The sequence below is a fragment of the Vidua macroura genome, chromosome 9 (assembly GCF_024509145.1).
Source record: "Vidua macroura isolate BioBank_ID:100142 chromosome 9, ASM2450914v1, whole genome shotgun sequence".
Classification (NCBI taxonomy): Eukaryota; Metazoa; Chordata; class Aves; order Passeriformes; family Viduidae; genus Vidua; species Vidua macroura.
Window position 1 is genome coordinate 23,902,346 of NC_071579.1, and position 19,948 is coordinate 23,922,293.

A 19,948-nucleotide genomic window follows, 5' to 3' on the forward strand; every position below is an offset into this window, starting at 1 on the left:
ATGGGAGGAACCCTAGATAAATAAATAACAGCACTTTGGATTTTCTAATAGTATTCAAGCCCATCACAGAACCACAGCAACCTTTCTTTCCTTCTTTTTTCCCTGGTTATGTGAATCCACCTGTCACCTGCAGCACATCCTTTAAAGCATGTTTCTGTGTACATACCCTCTTTCTCTTTATTGGGGTTGTTGCATGAGGGCCCATTATAGCTAATTTATTCAGGCTTGTGTTAGTGATTATAACCTGCTTCTGATCAGTTCAGTCTGCTGGGGTTTTCCAAGGAGTCGCTTGGAATTGATTACAAGCCTTAAAGCATCACTGCTGCTATGCTGATTGCCATGGGATTTAGCTCTTGGCTTAGTTGTGAGCTGTGCTAAAAGGTCTGGTTTCCATGTCTGTATCGCTTCCTTCCCACTGCTGCTGGCACTCGATCTCTGTGTTCGTTTTGTGTTAGTGTAGATGACTTCTAGGAGTGATCCATTCCCTGGAGCAGTGTTGTTAGGATTGTGTAGGTAGGGAGAATGCAGCCAGGGTAAAGGTGATTCATTCTTTTCCTTGCACTTCTGTGTCCATTAGATAATACGGACTTCACACCCTTTGGTCCTTATTTAACACTCATTCTGAGAGAAATAATCTGAAACTGGATTTTTGCCTTGCCCCTCCCTTGCTCTTCTTGAACAATGCTGAGTTTACCAAGATACTCTTCTGGAATCTTTCCTGGCTAGAGGGAGAGATGTGCATTCCCCTGCACATCTGTCTCCTCATGGTGAAGGAGGCTTACATTCCTGACCACGGACAGGGGAAAGGCAGTGTGTTCACAGGGGAAAAGTCTGATTGTGGATAAGTTAATAAAGGATGGAAAGTAGAAAAAGAAACTCTGTTTGGGATGAGATGCAATATAGGCACCTTAAACACATGGCAGAGTCTTCCTTAGAAGTCTGTTGGCCACCTTGGGTTCCAGCATGTACATGGAAGGATGCTGGATTTGGGATGGCAAAGAAATTGAAAGAGGCTGAATGTTTATCTGGAAATCAAGAGCACCTGGGTAACATTCCTAAGTGCTGTAAAATTTTTGGGAGTGTGTTAAGCCTTTTGCTTTGGGAAGAGCTGGCCTCTCAATCAGCTTGACCATCCTGGCTGCCTTGGATCGGGATAAGACTGGTGGGATGCTGGGGAGGAGTGGAGGAGTGCAGGGTTTTGTGCTTGGCCATGCCAGAGGTGATTTCTTTCCACCTTCTTAGAAGCAGCTGGCCCTGGCTGTGGCAGGAAGTGACACGGGTGGGCTTTGAGTCCGATCTGGGCCAGTGGCCTTGCACATTCCCCTTCTCAAACCAGTCCCCCCTTGTTGTTGGCAGCACGTGGAGGAAGGGGGTCCGGCAAACGAAGCAGGTCTGCGGGAAGGGGACCTGATCACCCACGTCAACGGGGAGCCGGTGCACGGGCTGGTGCACACCGAAGTGGTGGAGCTGATTCTGAAGGTAGGGGCTCAGTGCTGTTACATTTTGGAAAACATGAGCAGCTTGCTTAAATTGTATGTAATTGGCAATGTCTGAAATACAAGTGTGCACACAGCACCTGGTGGTATTTAAGAGCACCTTTGTACTGGTTGGTGTTGAAATTAGCCAGTTAAATGACTTGTGTTTGATACCTCTCTGAGCAGAATCCGTTTACAGAAAAAAAAAAAAAACAGAGTTCTGGACTGTTCCAAGAGACAGACATCTTTGGGGTTGCAAATAAGAGAAGCAGTCAGGATTATTATTTTTTTAACATGAGTGAGACAAGCCATGCTCTGTGTTGCAGATTCATCATGATAGATGCCTGATATGCTCACATCTGCCATCAGTCAGAGCACTGGGAATAGGATTGGTGACAGAATATCACTTTGTTCAAGTTTCCAAGTATTACAAGTATTAAATTGAGTCATTTGGGATCTCAATGGGAGAGGTCAGATGCTGTGTTCTGCCTGCTCTGGGAAGCTTTACCTACCAGCTGGGGTCTGAGCTAATCATTTGTGAAAGCCTGACTAACGAGAGCTCTCTCTCGGCAATTCCTTAATAAATGATAGGTGGAAATGCTGAGGGGAAAAATGGAGTTTGACAAAGGATTACAAAATGGCAGGCAGCAATAAACTAGCAGCCTACCTGCTTTGCCTGCAGATCTGCTTCAAATAACCATGTTTTAAGCAATGTCTCTTTGTCTTGTGTCTGACAGAGTGGAAATAAAGTGTCCATCTCCACCACACCATTTGAGAACACATCCATCAAAGTTGGTCCAGCTCGAAAAGCCAGCTGTAAATCCAAGATGGCTCGTAGGAACAAGAAGAGCAAAACAAAGGATGGTCAGGAAAGGTTTGTTTTGATGTTTCTCTGTTAAAATTAAAGAGTAACCAAGATAACGTAAGAGATCCTTAGAGAGATCTTGTCAAATGCATTTGCAGATAACATATATCAGCAGGTATGTCCTTTAGTTCTTCCTTTCTTCCTTTTTTTTCTCTTTTACTATGACAAAAAATTGACTGAAATATGCTAGTAAAGGTAAATAAATCATTTGGACTTGTAAACACCTTCTGAATGCTCTTCCCCAGTAAGAAGAAGAGTTCTCTGTTGAGGAAGATCACTAAACAAGCATCGCTGCTTCACACCAGCCGGAGTTTATCGTCCCTGAACCGGTCTCTGTCATCTGGAGAAAGTGTGCCTGGCTCTCCAACTCACAACCTGTCTCCTCGGTCACCAACCCAGAGCTACAGATCCACTCCAGAGTCTGTACACTCAGGTAAAAAAAAGAGACGTGAAACAAAACAAAACTAAGCAAAAAAATCCAGTCAAACAAGAAAGGAAAATATTGGGGGAGACTTTCGCTGATCGATTAATTTTGGAAATAAAATACACAGCAACAGGTAGTAGGTCTCTTTGTGAAGCAAATGACAGTGGTGATGTTGATTACCTTAAGGATGGATGTGTTCTTGTTCATTGATTCATTTAAAAATGAAAATCCATACATCCTTTTAAGAGTGCACCTGCTGTACCACAGCATCCTTCCACTTTGATGAAAATGTGTGTTGTAAGTCGCAATCTTTTCATAGCAGTTTGACACATTTTCTGTGTTCAGAGAAAAGAAATCAAAACAGTGTGGCAAAGTCATATTTGAAAATTGAATCAGCTGCTGGAATAAAGAGATTTGCATCCAGAGAATAGCAATGAAACACGTGGTTTGTGTGATCAAAGGGGTTTTTTCCCAGAAAAGTGTTCTCATAGCTGAGTGTTTCTTACTGTGCTCTGGTGTTGGGTGCTAATGATGTGAATTTCCATCAGAAGTCTGGCAATGTTGCCTTCAATATCACTGCTGTTCTTTGGAGTAACATTACATTGTGTCTTGACTTATTTTCAATAACTTGTTTTAATGGCCAAATATGTATTAATCTTCTTGGTATTTTTTCTTTGTTCTTTTTTTTTTTTTTTTTTTTTCTTTTAAGTTGGTGGCAATTCTTCTCAGAGCAGCTCTCCCAGTTCCAGTGTTCCCAATTCTCCAGCCAGCTCTGGACACATCCGACCCAGCTCTCTGCATGGCCTAGCACCAAAGCTCCAGAGGCAGTACAGATCTCCGAGGCGTAAATCTGCAGGAAACATCCCTCTGTCCCCGCTGGCTCACACTCCATCACCAACCCCACAGTCCACGTCACCGCAGCGCTCCCCATCTCCTTTGCCAGGACACTCAATTGGCAGCTCCAGTATTATCCAGTCTTTCCCAGTAAAACTACACTCCTCTCCACCACTGGTGAGACAAATTTCTCGCCCCAAAAGTGCCGAGCCCCCTCGGTCTCCTTTGCTGAAGAGAGTGCAGTCGGCCGAGAAACTGGCTGCCTCTCTGTCCTCCTCTGAGAAGAAGCTGGGCTCCTCACGGAAGCATAGCTTGGATATCTCCCACTCTGAGTTCAAGAAGGAGATGTTACAGCGGGATCCCAGCCTCCAGAGCCTACAGGAATCTGCCAACGAAACGACAGGCGGCAAACTCGGGCTGGCAGAAAAGGGCATGCTGCAGAAGCCGGGCTCACGGAAGCTGGGTGCCATTCGGCAGGACAGGGTGGAGAGGAGAGAGTCTCTGCAAAAGCAGGAGGCCATCAGGGAAGTAGATTCTTCTGAAGATGAAACAGATGATGGTTCGGAAGATAGTCAAGATGGGAGAAGGCTGGACAAACCCCGTGGCGGTGGAGACCAAGGCTCAGATTCTTTTAATGAGGATAATAAGTTTTCATCTAAATTGGAGAGCAAGGATAGTATTGAAGATGATGCCTTTCTACCTGAAGATCCAAAAGGTACAGAAGATTTGCAGAAAGGAAATACTCAACAAGCAAAGCCTGTTTCAGAGCCACTGCAAATCAGTGTGCACCCCTCCCCACCAGAGCTCCCCTCAAGAACTTCTCCAGAAAAACTAGCTAATTCAGAAAAGCCATTCCTAAAATCAGAAACAACTGCAAAGGAGCATAAATTGCCAGAAAACAAAACTTTGGAGTGTTTTGGTCCAAAAGACAGGTCTTCTGAAGCAATCAAAGATCTTGGGAGAACTCCAGGTACTCAAAAACCAGTAGATCTCACAGAACATATGCAGTGCCCATCTATCAAACTTGTGGAACTTGAAGAAGGTGATTCTTCTGGGGCCTCCTGTGGTAAACTTGACTTGAAAGAGCCTGTGCTAACAGAAAGCAGTCAGAAAAAACAGGATTCCAAACCTCTGCTGGCACTTCCCTCATGGTGCACAGCAAACACGAGCACTCCTGTCGCAGTGAGCCCCCCAGACCGCGGTGAGAAGAGTCTCAAGGAGATGCCTCAGCCTGTGGAAGAGCACAGCTCCTCATTTCTGTCTCCTGGGAACACCAGTGAAACATCCCAAAAAAGTCCTAGCCCCGACAAGCAGCAGCCCAGCTCATCCCAGGCAGAGAGTGCTTTAAGCTCCAGCAAAACCAGCCCAGCAGGACCCGTGTCCTCCCCTCTCCTCATCCCCGGTGCCGTTGAGTGCACGCTCTCCGTGTCCCAGTTAGTGCCCCTGGCCCAGAGCGTGTTGGGCCCTTTGAAGCTCAGTATGTCTGGGTCTGGAGAGGTGGAAACGAGAAAGGATTTGGGTGCCTCCTCTAAAGAGGAGAGGGATTTGAAACAAAAAAGGCAGGAAATTTCAGAAGTAGGAGAATGTCAAGAGAAAGCCAAACCCTCTAGCACAGATGGTCTGACCACGAGGAGTGGGTCCTGTGCAGAGTCCTTACACCCAGTAAAGCCCTGGGAGGCAGTGTGTCCCGTGGGGGCCAAAAAGGAGGCAACATGTCCTGTGGTGGTCAAAAAGGAGGCACTTTTTTGCAGTGCTAAAGCGTCTGAGGCATTGGCAGGGAGCTGCAAAATCACTCCGTCAAAAGAGCTGTCTCATGCTCTTGGACAAGCAGCTCTGAGAGCATCTCCTCTGCCAGATGGCAGCACGAGGCCCTGTAAAGAAGGGACTCTGGCACAAGCAAAAAGCAAAGAGGCTGGAAATCAGTTAAAAATACAAGACTTTCCCCTGTCACATGATGATGCTGTGAAGAAAACATAGCAGCATCGCTGGTACTCATGGACTGGAGTGTTCTACATTCAAAATAGAGACTGCATGTTTGAATTTTGTAATATACACTAATATAAAATAGAACTTGTGTACATCTATTTTTGGGAGGGTTTTTTTCATACTGTTTTTTGTGTTTTTTCATCCTTGCTATTCTATTTTTGTACACAGTAGTGCTTGCTGTTTGAGGTCTCTTTAGAACAGGGTATCTTTAAAGCAGGGCTTAAGAAACACTTTGGTTTCATTTTTTTTCCCTTCCACTCCTTTTATTTTACCTGAGTTTAGGGCCTGATGAGCTCTTCCTTCTAATTCTGCATTTATTTGACATCCCAAAAATTCTGTGTGCAAAAAAGGCAGCTTGTTTTTCAATTTCTGCTTTTCAGCATTCTCTTTGAAATTCCATTGAAATTCACAAATGTCAAGTTTTTGCTCCAGTTTTACAATCTGATGTCCCTTGACAAGAATAAGAATCTACCCTCTTGTCTGCAAGTTATTCTGAAACTACAGACCCTCTTTGGTGCAAGCAAAACCTCTTTGTCACCATGTGTCTTCACAGTACTGTGTCCTTAGAATATGTGGAGACAAAGGACTTGGCTGGAGAGCCTGGACAGAGAGAGATCCCTGTCTTCTCTTTAAAACAAGACGATAATAATTCCTCTCTTTCAATGGAATTATCAGAAAGAGAAATCTCCAATCCATAAGCTGGCTTTTTTGGGGATTGTTTTTACTTATCTGTATGGGACACATGGCAACTTTTCCCTCTGTTTTTAAAATTTTAGTGATGTTTTATCTTCCTTTCTCTGACTTCATAACTTACCCTGCCTCAGAGTAAGTGACCCCAGGAAAGGGGTGCCTGTAGGTTGGTTTTAAAATAGAAAAATTTGTTGTTGCATATTCTCCAGTATGTCTGGCAAAGTTATCTCAATGAAAAATGACCTTTGGAGACTTCTCCTTCTCTTGGTGAGTCTAAATAGGTAGGGATTTTAAGGTGTCCCTTAACATTTCTGAATTGGGGCTTGGGAAACTTGCTGAGTTTCCTGAATCTGCCCATTTTAAAAACAAACCTATGAAGAGTTCAGACTCCTCGAGTTCTGTGGTCAAGCTGCAAGCAGACTTCTAAACACATGCGATATTTTCAGATTTCAGCTTTTAATAGCTAGATCATTTCCACTGCTGAGGTCACTTTGCATTAAAAGCTTACTCTTTGCTCCTAGGTTTAGACATCGCTTTGCTCTAAGTGTGACCGACTCTGGGTGACAGTGCTCCTTGCTGAGGATTACACCAATAATAATGCACCAACAAATGTGTCGAGTGGTGATACCTGTAGCACTGTAAGCCATTTCTTCATCCAATTAAACGTTCCTCTCAATGAACACTCCCATAATTTGTCCCAGATTGTGCTCAGCTTGTATCCTAGTCTTGTCTGAGTGGATATCCCTGTGGATCACCTGCGAGGGATAGTTCTCTGCTCACTGGCTTACTCTGTTAGAAGCAGAATGACTGTGCAACAGTATTCCAGGCTAAAACCCATCTCTGTTGGTCTGATTTCCTTACACTGCTGCTTCCTTCACTGTCTTGGCTTTCTCTGAACTTGAAGTTTTGATTCGCTTCCCCTAAATGCAAATATGTTTATTATATAGGAATAGATTTTCTCCTTCTCTTTCAATCTGATTTCAGTACAACCCACAACTCGAAAAAAATCTCTGGAATCTCACCCTGTTTCTTTCTGTGTAGCAGTTGATTCTCCCCATTATATACTTGATTTTGGCTGCTTGGATTTCATTTCTGGACCAAGTTTTGGTTTGGTTTGAGGTTTTTTTTTTTAACATGTTTAAATGAGTGTTTACTCCGTGTGTCAGTGTGAACATGTATGGTGTTGCTACTACACTAACCAAAGCCTCAGTGCTCCCGGGTAACACCTTAATAAACCTAGCTGTGGTGGTACTGAGAGCAGAGCCTGCTGTGCTGTCTCTCTGCTCCTTTCCCTGGAATTCATAGGCTGCTCGTATACACTTGGTTTGCAATTACAAACCACAGTATTTCCACTGCCTTGTCAGGGTCCTGGGTGTCTCCAGCCTCTCCAAGTGCTCTTGGTGGTGAGCGTCATTCAGGGCTGATTTAGAGCAATAGCAAGTAAGGAACAGACTTGGCAGGATCTGGTACTTGCCTGGCTGGTTTTCTCCCTGATGGGTTGATCTACTAAAAAACTGTTGAGAAACAGCGCAGGATATTATGGCATGAACAGGAATAGTGAAAAGTGGATTTGGCATCCTGAGTCTGCTGTAATTACAAAGACAAGCCTCCTTGACAAGCTGATCTCCTGAGAGCACCTGACCTTGGCGAGATGGAAGTGTCTGTGTAAATTAAGGAGTTGTGTGAGAATGTGGTCTGACTTGGCTGTTCCCTGGGTGGCGGGTCCCCCTTTTCCTTCTGTGCTTAAAAAACCTGAGGAGGAGACCGACCACTGCTCCTAGGAGGTGAGCACGTGGTGTGAGCCAGGCTGGGTAACCTGGTTCACCCGCCACGGGCAGGGGTGGGACCCTGTGACGGTACCAGCTGTAAGCTGCTGACTCCCTGCCTTTGCAGCCACTGCTTCCTATGCTGAATTGCAGAATTATCCTTTCCTAGGCATACAGGAGGAGTGAAACCCCTTGCTGTGTCACAGCTTTAGCTGCTTTTGCCTGTGTTGGCCAAAGAAAAGGTGAGGTATGTGTTTCGTTGCCTCTTTTGTAGCTACGGTACAGAGAGTGGTCAGTGCAATTAAAAATCCCTGGTTTTTTGGAAGCCAAAGCCAAACAGCATTGCCAGGAAAGCATTCTAGTAAAGCCCTGTGTCCTCTGCTCTTGTTCAGTCCTACAGTTTCCCTCAGTGTGCCAGGTGCCCCATCATCCCTGTTCTACCTGCTGTCAAATTTACATGGCGCACTTTAGCAAAAAGTTCAGGCAAAAAGACTTTTTCTATTAAATTTTGATAATAAGCCAGGTAGATACACCAAGACTTATTCCTTGCTCTGCTATAAATTCCTTAAATACCTTCTCAAAAAAAAAAAAAAAAAGCTTGCAAAATGTGTTGGGAAGGAACAGGAAGTTGGAAAAGCTGTGTCTGAGGGGCACGAGTGTGTTCCCAGTGCCGACTTGGACCCGCGGTGCCCAAGGGAAGCCCCAGCCAGCGCAGCCCTTGGTCTCTCTGGGTAATCCCGAGTCAGGCAGGCCCAAGGTTGGAGTCACGAGCGTGAGGTGTGTGTTTGGTGAACGAGCCGTGCATGTCACCATCCAAATATGCTGCTTTCCTGCTTTGTTTCCCTCTTCCCTTCTGTCAGCTTGGATGTGTCTCCTGCTCCTCACCCGTGTTGGGATGGCAGCGCCTAAGCTGGTTCGGCCTCCGCAGCTCCTCTCTGCTCCTGCATCCAGCTGGTGCATCCCTGCCCCGTGCCTCAGTGTTATTTTTCCCTTTGTCTTCTACTGTTGCAAACTAAGAGAAATGGATGATATTTATTGTAAATATTAGACTTTAGCGTTGTACTGGCCACTCCTGGGTCTGAATGTTGGAGGCCTTTGGCTGCTGCTGTACTAAAGAGCGCTTGTGGGGGAAGGGGTAGGAGTGACCTGTGGGTTTGTTTGCCACACGTGCATTAAGGTGTGATTTGGAGTATTTTTTGTTTTGTTTTGTTTTGTTTTTCTTCCGAAGAGGGGAGGATAAAGTCTTTCTCTGGTTTTCTCTTGCTGGATGTGAAGGATAATTCTGTACTTCTAGTAGAAGATTTGACAGAAGTGTGTGTTTACGTTGTGTTCGATTACCATATCCAGGTGGCTGTGAGAGCACCTCCTGCGCTGGGCTCTGCCAAGCCGTGTCACTCAGCACTTAGCTAGATAAGAGAAAGTGTGGAATTTCTGTGTTTTTAGAAACTTGAACAATTGCCACATAATAGCGGTGCAATAATTTTTATTCATGTTGTACCTGCATGTCGATGTTCAAATCCTCCTCCAAAATAAATAATTTTTTTTTTTTTACATAAATCCAGACTCGTGTTTGTCTCTTGGTTGGTCTCCCCTCGGTTTCCCATAGTGCTGGAGGTGGCTGTGCTCCCAACCTGCCCGCTCAACAGCTGCTTGATGGGGCAGAAAATGGCCTGTGGAGTGTCTGGGTAGAGGAGTAACTCTGCCAGGCTGTTTGGGATTTTCTGCTCCACAGGACAGGTGTGTGGCTAAGCCAAAGCTTTCCACTCTGAAACTCAAGCCCAGAATTTACCATCCTCCACCGAGTCTGTAAGTTCATAGTGTTTTGTGTCCCTGCTAATGCAGGGTCCTGATGGTAAGAACATGTAAGGGGTAAAAAGAGTAAAAACCTGTCAGACATGAAACTTGGCTGAGCAAGAGGAGGATGTGACCGGCCACAGCTGCACACCGTGTCTGATGGGTTCAGGAATTAGATGCACAATAAAATCTGAAGGGCAGGGGCTTGGCATGGGCTTGGATTAGCCATGGGGCACAAGCCAGCAGGTGCTACACGGTCCCTTTTTCACCCACTTATTTAGGCAGACTTGATGCTGCACCACCCAAAACGTTTCCAGAAACAGATCTTTGCTTTTAACATTTGCAGGTGTGTGCCCTCCACATGGAGAAGCCTTCAAAGGCTATTCCTGTCCTTGGAAATAGAGCTGGGGAGACGTTCCTGTCTGGGGGGATTGGACTAATCCTCATTCGCTGCTGCCAAGGATGCTCAAAATATCCCGTGTCTCCGTGCTCCAGTGAAGCTACGGAGCAGGAGCTACGGGGGCGAAGCTCGGCCCCGTCCGCAGGAGATTTGCGGTGCCTCTGCCGGCAGCCGCTCGCTGGGCGTCATCGCTGACGTGCGCTCATGAGAGAGAGATGCTGCTGCCCGCGCCGAGCGGGACCGCGCGGCCCCGAGGGACGGCAGCGGGCGAGGGGACAGCGGTGCCTCTCCCGCAATAACCCGCCATGGCAAAGGCTCCCTGCTCCCGGCTCCGTGCAGGGACCGGGCGTGGAGCAGGAACTGGCCCTGCCCCACAGCCCGAATCCAGAGCATCATCTCCAGCAACACAGGGCCTGAGGTGGGAGCATCGCCCTGGGTGAGCAGAGTTTGGTGCAAGGGCTTTTCAAATTACATTTTCGTGGAAACAGAGATATTTTTCTCGTTTTTTAAGGCTCACTAGCTGGAGTTTAATTAGGGTTATTTTAATGTCCACAGCCCTCCTGTAGAGGTTTCCCCAGCCAGGAATAAGTAACTCTCAGTCCACAACAGTTTATTCTTCCAGAGGATGAAGCCACAACAACCAAGGGCCATTTTTTCCTCCCAAATGGTGGCATGGAAGTGGCAGCCAGTGCACTTTGGTGCCCACTTGCCAATGCCAAGATTTGACTCCTTCCCCCAGGATCAGAGGGTGGGGGTGAGTCTCTGGGGAAAGTCCCACTGCCAGCAGCCTGGCTGCCTGCAGTTAACCTGGAATCTTGAAGTTGGGAACTGGGGGGAAAGCCAGAGCATCCTGCACAGGTGCATTGTTGGTCAGAGCATGGTGCTGATGGGTTTGATCCCTGTATGGGCTATTCACTTAACAACGGGACTCATGGTCCTTGTGGATCCCTTCCAACTCAGAATATTCTGTGATTCTGTAGACAGTGTGCTCTGAATGGAAGCCACAGCTGGAATTGCTGTTGCATGCACTGGGGACTCGAGAGGAACCTGGGGCCCCTCAAGTGTTGCACCCCACATTGCTGCCTGTTCCCGTGTGGATGCAGGGCACCGAGTGCAGGGGCTGAGCTCTGGGGGGATGTGCAGGTGTCCGTGGCTCCACAGGGTTTGCCTCTTCCTATCTGCCTCTGCTCTGTGCAGCCTCATTCCCTGTGACCATGGAAGCACCCAGGGCTGGCCTGCAGCCACCCCCTCTCCAGCCTCCATCATGTGCCAGTGGGCTTTATATTTTAAACGCTGATTAGGGCTGACCTCATATTTCAGAGCTTACTTCATAGTCACTAATGAGGGATTAGGAATGTTAAGCTAATTAGCAATCAGCAAACGAGGGCTCAGTCAGTCTCCTCAGCCTGACACGCTGTCAATGAACGAGTTATTTGATGATTATCGTAAACCTGCTCAAATGGGCTGCCTAATTCTGATGGGCAGCAGGGAGCCAGGGCGAGCTGCAGCCCAGGTGATGGGAGCTCACAACCTCACACAGCCCTGGCCACCCTCCACAGACTGGAGGGTGCAGGGCACCTGCTCCTGCAGTCAAAGGAAAGAAACTGGCGTGGTTTTTTTTTTTTTTCATCTCAGATTTATTGAGTTATGGTCCAAACTTCCCAGCCTCACTGTTTTGGGAGAGGCTTTATCTGATGGGCCATCTAAGAAGAAATTTGGCCACCCCTGGATGCTGTTCAGCTCCAAAAATACCCTCAAACCAAACCTTCCCTGCTGGGAAGACTCCTCCCAGGCCAGCCAGAGCAGCCTGGCTTTCAGCTGGGTTTCAACTCCCTGGATCATTTATTATCCCATTATTTTGATTTTCTCCCACACCCTCCCTTCTACTCCATGAGGGAAGCAGGGCGGCCAGGAGGTGTGGTGGAGTGGGGGTGGGAGGGTAGCAGAGACCTGATCAATATTTTACTCTGGAAAGGGGAAAAAACCCCCAAACCCTCAAATATAAAACCCCAGAGCACTTGTGGGGAGGAAGCAAAGGGGGAAATGAACGGGACTAATGGGCTGTCCTGGCCCAGGAGGGATGCAGGGACGCTGGGCCCTGTCCTTCCTGCTGTTTCTCTGCTCTTTTCAGAGTACTTAAGGCCCAAGGAAGCTCCACACCTGCTGATGGCCCATGTGGATGGGGTGCTCAGCCATGTGCCAAGGACACAGCCCAGCTGTGCTGAGGGGCAGGATTGGAAAGAAAGAAGGTATGGGAACCAGTGGTATTGCTGCCAGGACAGTGCCACTGCAGAGGGGATGGGTCTCTGAGAATGAAGGAGCTGCCTCTGCCCTGGGCACAGCGGCGCTTTTTGCTGGGTGATTCCAAAAAGGGCCATTTTCAACTCCTGGAGCTGGGGGTGTGGTGGTGGCAAAGGCTGGATGGATCTGAGGCAAGGACTGATCAAGGATGCCCCTATTGCTCCCTGAAACCCATTTTCCTGCCTTTGTGGGGAAAAATTAAAGTTTTCTCTTCTTTTGCAGCCAGTTTGGACAGAGGTTTCTTCCCCCGAGGGGCTCAGTGTCGGCCAGGACATGCGGCTGTGACCTCCTTGCTGCTGGGGCTGGATCCATCCTGCCTTGCGTCCGTGCCCTTCCCCATGTGCCACCCCAGCCTGGCAGACTGGGAGCTAAAAATAAGTGAAATGCAGGGGATAACCGGGTGCCTAAATATATCCCTTCTTTAATTAGCGCCAGGCGACCGCCTCGCAGTCACGTCCGTCTGCCCGCTAATCCCGCTGAGCTCGCCCGCGTCACGGGGCTCCCCTGAGGAGCTCCCGTGAGCCCGGGCACGGAGCATCCTCGCCAGCGGCTGATTGCCACTGACCCTCGGCGTGAGGCCAGGCTGCCGGGGATGGCCCGGCGTGGGAGGGTGACACGACACGGGGGTTAAAGCAGAGTGACAAGGGTCAGGGCTGAGGCGGGGGTATCGTCCTGCCGGTGCTGAGCTGTGCGAGATGGAGGACGGGGTGAGGCAGGAATGGTGATGCCCTGGGCTGGGAATCCCTCTGGCTGCGGGATGCTCTCCCGTGGCGCTGCCTGGGGAGCTGCTCTGTGCAGGGCTGGGGCTGAACTCGGTGGGGTCAGGCTGGGAGAGCTCCCTCCTCCCCCGGATCTCACCGGGAGCATCCCTGGCTCTCCCTGGTGCTCACCCGAGGCAGTGGGTCAGGCAGGACTTAACCCATCGCAGCTTCATTGAGCTCCGTGGTCCTTCAGGGCCTTGGAGTTGCATCACAGCTGCTGGTTTAGCATCTTTTTCTATTTCTAATACAGACATATGAATAACTTTCTGGTTTGCCCCCTTGCAAGGGTGCTGGATGCCATCAGGAAGGGATGAGCTAAACCTATGGGTGCTGTGGCTGCAAACACTTCTCTGGTCAGTAGCTCTTCTGCTTTCCTAAAAGGCTGGATTTCCCCCAAAACTGGCTTCTGTGAGCAGCACAGTGGGGCAGCATCCTGAAGGGTTTTCCTTTGGGTTCCCTCAGAGCACATGACCAAGCCATCCCTGCTGCTGGCAGCGAGGACATGGGGTCTCACTGCTCTGCACGTAGGTCTGGGCTTTGCTCTGGGCACCCCTATTAATCCTGCAGGAGAAGGTCTCTGGGAAAGGTGCTGCCCTCCCAGGTCACTGGCAGCAGAAGGTGGCATTCCCCAATAAACAATTCCTGTGCTCATCCTCTCATCCCCTGACAGCCATGGTTGTTTTGCTAGAGATGAAAAGGAGAAGATTAAAACGTAAAATGAGATTTTAAAGATTTCCAGCCCCAGGTCGCTGGTGCGACACCCCAGGCCACCTTCCTGCTTGATTGCTCACCAGTGACCTTAAAAGTAACTGGCTTCTGTTGCCTCCCTCCCACCCTCACCTGACGTTTTAGAAGTTGAGTGGGTGGTGGAGCCAGCTAGTTAATTCTGGGGCTGTCATTAATGAGGGTGCTCCTTAGTCCTGCAGGTGCTGTTGGGTTTGTCCGTGGGGCTGCTCAGGGGTGCACATTCCCAGAGCAGTGGGGGATGCTCCTGTGGGACAGGGGGACTGCACTGCTCCCCAGCACTGCCTGCACTCCCTCTCACTGTTACAACATGAGTATGTCTGAAGCATGAGGAGGGAAGCAAGGACCCCTGTGCCCCTTCCTGTCCCTCCATCCCTTGCATTTCCATGTGCTTACTTGCCTGGTTGCTTTAGCCATGAAGGACTTTTGGTAAGGAGGAACATTCACTTCCTTGCCTCTTTCCCAAACCTTCAGCTGGATGCAACAATGTCCAGCAGAAACCTGTGGGGCTGTGGCTGCTGTGCCCTGCTTGGGGAGCCAGATTCAAGGGAATGGTGGTGGAGCAGCGCTGGGGAGCAGCTGAGCCCCTGCCCTGCCTGCATTAAGGTGCATGGGCAGCCCACATCCAGCTGTTTTGCAGCTGGATGAAGGCCCCACTTTTCCCCAGGAAATCTCCAGCTGTGGGAGTCAGGCCAGTGCTGCCCATGCAGCCAGTGCCATGAGACCTTCTGGTTTATATTAAACTCCTGACCCAGCACCCAGGAAAACCCCTCCTGCTCATGGGGCACACACATTCCAGCCCTGCTTCTCTGTCCTTGTGCTGGAGGAGCAGGTGCTGGCACTAGGACAGGAATCAGATCAGTTGATTTGGAGACCAAATTTGAATTTTTGGGGGTCTTTGGGGTTTGGCAGCTTGAGCTGGTGTGAGATTGCATTTGGAGTTGGGCTGGAATTCCTTTTCCTTCCAGCCTGCTGAGGCCTTTCTGCACGGGGGAAGGACATGCACATGTGAGTGCAGGCACATCCCAAATTCAGGGCAATCCACTCCATCTTTCTCCAATTCCTGCTCTCAGGGGAGCGAGGCTGGAGCTCCACCAGGACTGCTGCAGACCTCTGAGGGTGCTGTGGTCAGGAGCTGGTGAAGCTCCAGGAGCAGCTTATCCTGGTAGGGGTGCAGATAACACAAGGAAGGGACACCAGGGACATTTTGGGCAGGTGCTGTACCCATGGGAACAGAGGGATGATGCTTCTTCGAGGTCTGTTTGAAGGATGGGGCATTTGCTGCTCAAGGAGAGGAGCATGAACCCCAAAGAGTGTTGAGCCTCACGGGGAGGGCTGAAGGGATGTTCCTGAAGTTCTGGGAATGCAGTGGCAGAGGCAGGAAATGCCCTGGAGCCCCTGGAGCCCTGTAGCGTGGCCCAGCACCCCGGGCTGGCAAGGGACAGCCTCCATGGCACCTCTGCACTTTGGAGATACCAACCCAAACCTTGGCACGGGAGAAAAGCACCGTTCCCCTGGCACGGGGCTGGCCCCAACAGCTGGTTTGGGGCTCCTGTGGGGCTGTGGGGTGGCTGCTCCCCTTCCCAGCCACTGCTGGTGGTACAGTGAGTTCTCCAGCTGAATCCCAGTGCTGGGAAGCGGGGGGACCCGCAGGTGCTCCCCCGGAAAGCCAAGAGCTGCCAGCAGCAGGCAGGAGCAGGGTTTGGCTGGCGTCCCTGTGCACAGACAGTGATGGATTCCAGACGGCCCCCGGGCGCACAGGGCTCACCACAGCGTTCTTTCAGCAGCTGGGCTGCAGGAGGGTCTGGTCCAAAGGCAACATCCGTCAGAAGGCAAGTACTGGGACCAGAAGGAGAAGGATGAGGAGCAAGAGGAGGAGGAGGAAGAGGAGGGGGATGGTTTTATTCCGTTGGCTGCCACAGTGACCTCTCAGGGCTGACTCAATTTCTCCATCCCATCTGTCTCCTCCTATCCCTGCATGGAAGGCTGGCAGCAGCCAAGGCATGTTTCCAACTGCCTAAAAATATTTGGGATGTGGGCAGTGGGCGGGGGAGGCTCAGCCTGCCCTGGCAGGGGTGTCAGGTGTGCCCCACACTGTGTGAGTGAACAGGGAATGGGGAGCCATTCCCTGTGCTGCAGGAGGGGAGAGCCCGGCTGGGCACGGCTTCAGCTGGGGAAGGTGGGCTGCTGTATCCCCTCCCTCTGCATTTGGGGTGGGAGAGGAGGCTTCAGACAGGTGACAGAAGAACTGGTTGGAAGCCAGCAGGTTTGGGGGCTGCTCAGGGGGGAAGATGCTTGTCCCTGTCACCTGGGGAGTCTGAAAGGCCACCTGAGCATGCAAGCCAGTGACTCCCCTGGAAGGAGTGTGGTTTGGGAGGAAGGTACACAGCTGTAGAGCTGGTTCCATTTCCCATCCTGAGTGAGGCTGTGATTTATCAGACATGTTCAGAAAACAACCTCTGAATTTAAAATGATAGTGATGAACAATTGTGCCTCCAGTGAATCCTGGAGGAGGGATTTTTCTCCCTCAGGAGACAGGTGAAAGGGCTGTGAGCGTGTGCATCTTGCTCCCAGCAGAAGGTTTCTCTTCCCAGAGGTGCAAGAAAATTTTCTTAGAAATTGTAGACACATACAAAAATTATGCCATGAAGTAGGAAGGAAAAAAAATTAAGAGCAACACAAAGAAGGAAAGGAAAAATGCCAAAAACCTGCCCTGTGCCCAGGATCAAAGCTGGGAGCCGTTTGGGAGCCCTTGGACAGGAATATTCCCTGGTTCCTCTGGCCAAGCCGCTGCTGTGAAAGGCTGCTTTGTTCCTGAGGCCTCAGCCTCGCTTTTCCCGCTGTGGACTTTGCTCCCGCTGCTGGCTGGGCAGGTGAGATGGGCAGGTGAGATGGGGCAGGTGAGATTGGCAGGTGAGATGGGGCAGGTGAGATTGGCAGGTGAGATGGGGCAGGTGAGGCCGGGCAGGTGAGATGGGGCAGGTGAGATGGGCAGGTGAGATGGGGCAGGTGAGGCCGGGCAGGTGAGGCCGGGCAGGTGAGATGGGCAGGTGCTGGCACCAGGGACACGCCGGCTCTGCCTCAGTGGCAGCACTTCGATGGGGGCAGAGGAGCAGGAGGAGCCCCAGTTGCTCCTCTCCCCACCAGCACTGAGGGCAGGTATAAAATACCCAGAGCTATTTATTCCATGAGTGATGTGCATCCAAGTGCCCTGGAACTCCTCCTCACCCTCTCTTCTACCCTGAATCCTGCATTCTCCTCAGGTCTTCGCAAACTTTAAGCCAAATTAACACCTGCCTTTTTTTTTTTTTTTTTTTTTTTTTTTTTTTTTTTTTTTTTTTTTTTTTTTTAATGACCTGTGTTTGTTATCCTGGCTTGGTGTTGAACTGCACCATTACATGACACTGGAATTCCCCTTCCACAGCTTCCTCTAGGTTATGGGGCCTCACCACCTCTGCCTGCACTGCTGGGACAGTTGGGTGTGGCCAAAATTCCCCTTGCCAGAAGTAAGGAGAAGCAAGGTCCCACATCCTCTAGGTCTCCAATCTCCAGGGTCCTACATCCCCAGCTGCCACATCTCAAGAGCAGGAGGGACTCTGAGGCTGACTAAGCCCCTTTAACTCTGAGGTGTCTCACACCAGGTCAGCCTAAACCCTCCCCAGGTGCCGGACGTGGTGACATTGCCTGGTTTCTGTGGGTCTAACGTGGGGCAGGAAGGGCGGCTCTGGCCAGAGCCCAGCCCGGAAAGCTCGGCCGGGCCCGTGCTCAGCCCGTCAGTGTGGTGGGGAAAGCTGCCCGGAACAGCCCAGCCCTGTGCAAAAATGGGAACTTGTGCTGCCGATGAAAAGTGCTTTCTTTGGGTAGGATGTTTGTGTTTCCTTTGGCAGAGCGGCCGCGGGAGCGTGCACAGCACCTGCCCAGGGCGGCTGGCTCTGCTCTCAGTGCACCCATCCTGCCTCTTCCCTTGAAATTGTGAGCAAAGGGAAAGTTTGGGAAATGCTCCAGCTACAGTTCTGCTTGAAGCAGGCTTGTGACTATCAAATGCCTCCTCTGGGCACAGACCTGGGGCAGCAGCTGGGAAAGTTGGGGTCTTGCCCAGAAGCCCATGCAGGAGCACAGGGAAGGGTTTTTGGGATGGAGGGGCACATCTTGGCCCCTGCCCTCCTGGCATCCTAGTCTGCCTGAAGATGCTCCACCATGGGACATGCCTTTGCTTGCCCCTGAGGCCTTGTGACAGCTCATGCTCCTCTTTCTGCTCCTTATCCCTCTTCTGGGCACCAGACCCTGAGTTGCTCTAGTTTGCATCAGGGCTGGGAGGCTGAGCCAGCTGGATGTAAGGAGCTGCCTCCTCCTGCTCCAAGGGAGGGGTCAAGACTTTGCCCCTTGTCCAGGGATATGGCTTGGGTCTGGGGGGGCCAGGGAAGGGAAGGGCTCTGGGCAGGTGGCTGTGCTCAGGCGAGCTGGAGCCTGGGGGAACCCACACTGGGTTTTGCCCTGAAACCCACCAGTGACTGGGCAGAGGTGGCCAAGGTGTTTCTCAGGAGCCACCACCACCACCAAGGATGGGTTTGGAGGCAGGAGAGTGGTCAACAACCCAGGCTGGTGCTCTGCAGCCTTTTTCTTTTCCTCCACCACACCTTCTGCCCATGGAACACAGAGACATCATGCAGAGGGTGCCCTGGCATTTTTCCCCCTACCCATCACTTCTTTTCAAAGCCAATCAGATCTCAGCAAGAAAGATTTGCCATCAGCAAGAACAGAATTGATGAAAATAGCAGTCAAGAGAAAATTTTGAGAAAATAGTAGCCAGGGAAGTGGATTATGTTGGTCAGAGTGAAGCCTCTGTCCTTCCAACCCTTCTGGGCTCATGGATGACATTGATATATAAAGGCTAATGCTGGTGTGAGACTGTGCCAGCTCAACGAAAATCAATGTGGGATGGGCTTTCCCCCCTTGAAAGTATTTTCCAGAGTCAAATTTTGTACATTACCATTTTGTTCCAATTTGGATGAAGCCTGACAAGCAAGAAGATGAGATTTCCCATGAAATGGGGATTCTGGGTCTCTGGCCAGCCCTAATCCACCAGTTCATTTGAAAGCTGCCGACTGCTGCTCCAAGCTTGGACTTGATGCTCCAAGGAGGGAAATGCTACATCTCATGTCTCACAGGGATGAACTGTGGGATTCAGGCAGCTCCCTCTATCTTGGGTACCTTCACATTCATCCCAACCCCAACCCCAGTGGCGCGGGTGTGAGAAGCAGCTGCCCCAACTGCATTTCCAGGCTCAGGTGCTTCTTTCATGGCAGAGGCACCTGATGGATCCCACATTCCAGCTGTGCACGTTGCAGTGGGATGGAGGGGACAAGCAACCACATCCCTCGTGGATTTTGGGCTGCTCAAGGTGCTGTGCAGCACACTCACCACCTTGCCCTTTACTGATGACTGTGGTACTCAGAGCTATGGCTGTGGTTGTGTTGCTCCTGCTGCCCAGCAACAGAGTGTCTGTTAAACTAAACTATTAGACTAAAATAAGTCTGTTTTGAGAGATGAAACCAAGGAGGAAAAGTGGAGCAGCTTCATTGCTGCAACAAGCCCCAGGTTTCAAACTAAACCCTGATCCCTTTACATCAAGCATTTTGTCTGGGGGAGGATGGGCTTTTGGAAGTGTTTGGGATTTTCCTGACAGATTTTTTTCCCCATGGGCAAGATCCTCACATGAATCTCCCACTAGAGTGGGTTCCTACGTGGGGGAGGGAAGAGAAATCCCATGAAAGCAGCCTGGGGACTTCTGTCCATCCATCCTGCAGCCCTGCCCTATGGTGCCACACCTGGGGGTGCCAAGCCATTGCCTGCCCCTGAGGAGGGTCCTGTGTGTGAGTGGGGGGAACCCAGGGGACTTGCAGGAAGC

At 50.2% G+C, this 19,948-nt stretch overlaps 1 protein-coding gene across 8 annotated transcripts in view; it reads left to right on the top strand.

Moving 5' to 3' along the window:
- MAST2 (microtubule associated serine/threonine kinase 2) overlaps positions 1-6,954 on the top strand; it is a 216,102-nt gene extending 209,148 nt beyond the window's left edge. For all 8 annotated transcript variants that reach the window (XM_053985491.1, XM_053985492.1, XM_053985493.1 and 5 more), the window contains 4 exons: positions 1,357-1,479; positions 2,213-2,349; positions 2,586-2,773; positions 3,474-6,954. In XM_053985491.1, coding sequence (XP_053841466.1) covers positions 1,357-1,479; positions 2,213-2,349; positions 2,586-2,773; positions 3,474-5,575 — 2,550 coding nt within the window. In that variant the 3' untranslated portion in view covers positions 5,576-6,954. The remainder of the gene's footprint in view (positions 1-1,356; positions 1,480-2,212; positions 2,350-2,585; positions 2,774-3,473) is intronic.
- Positions 6,955-19,948: the final 12,994 nt, after the last annotated feature.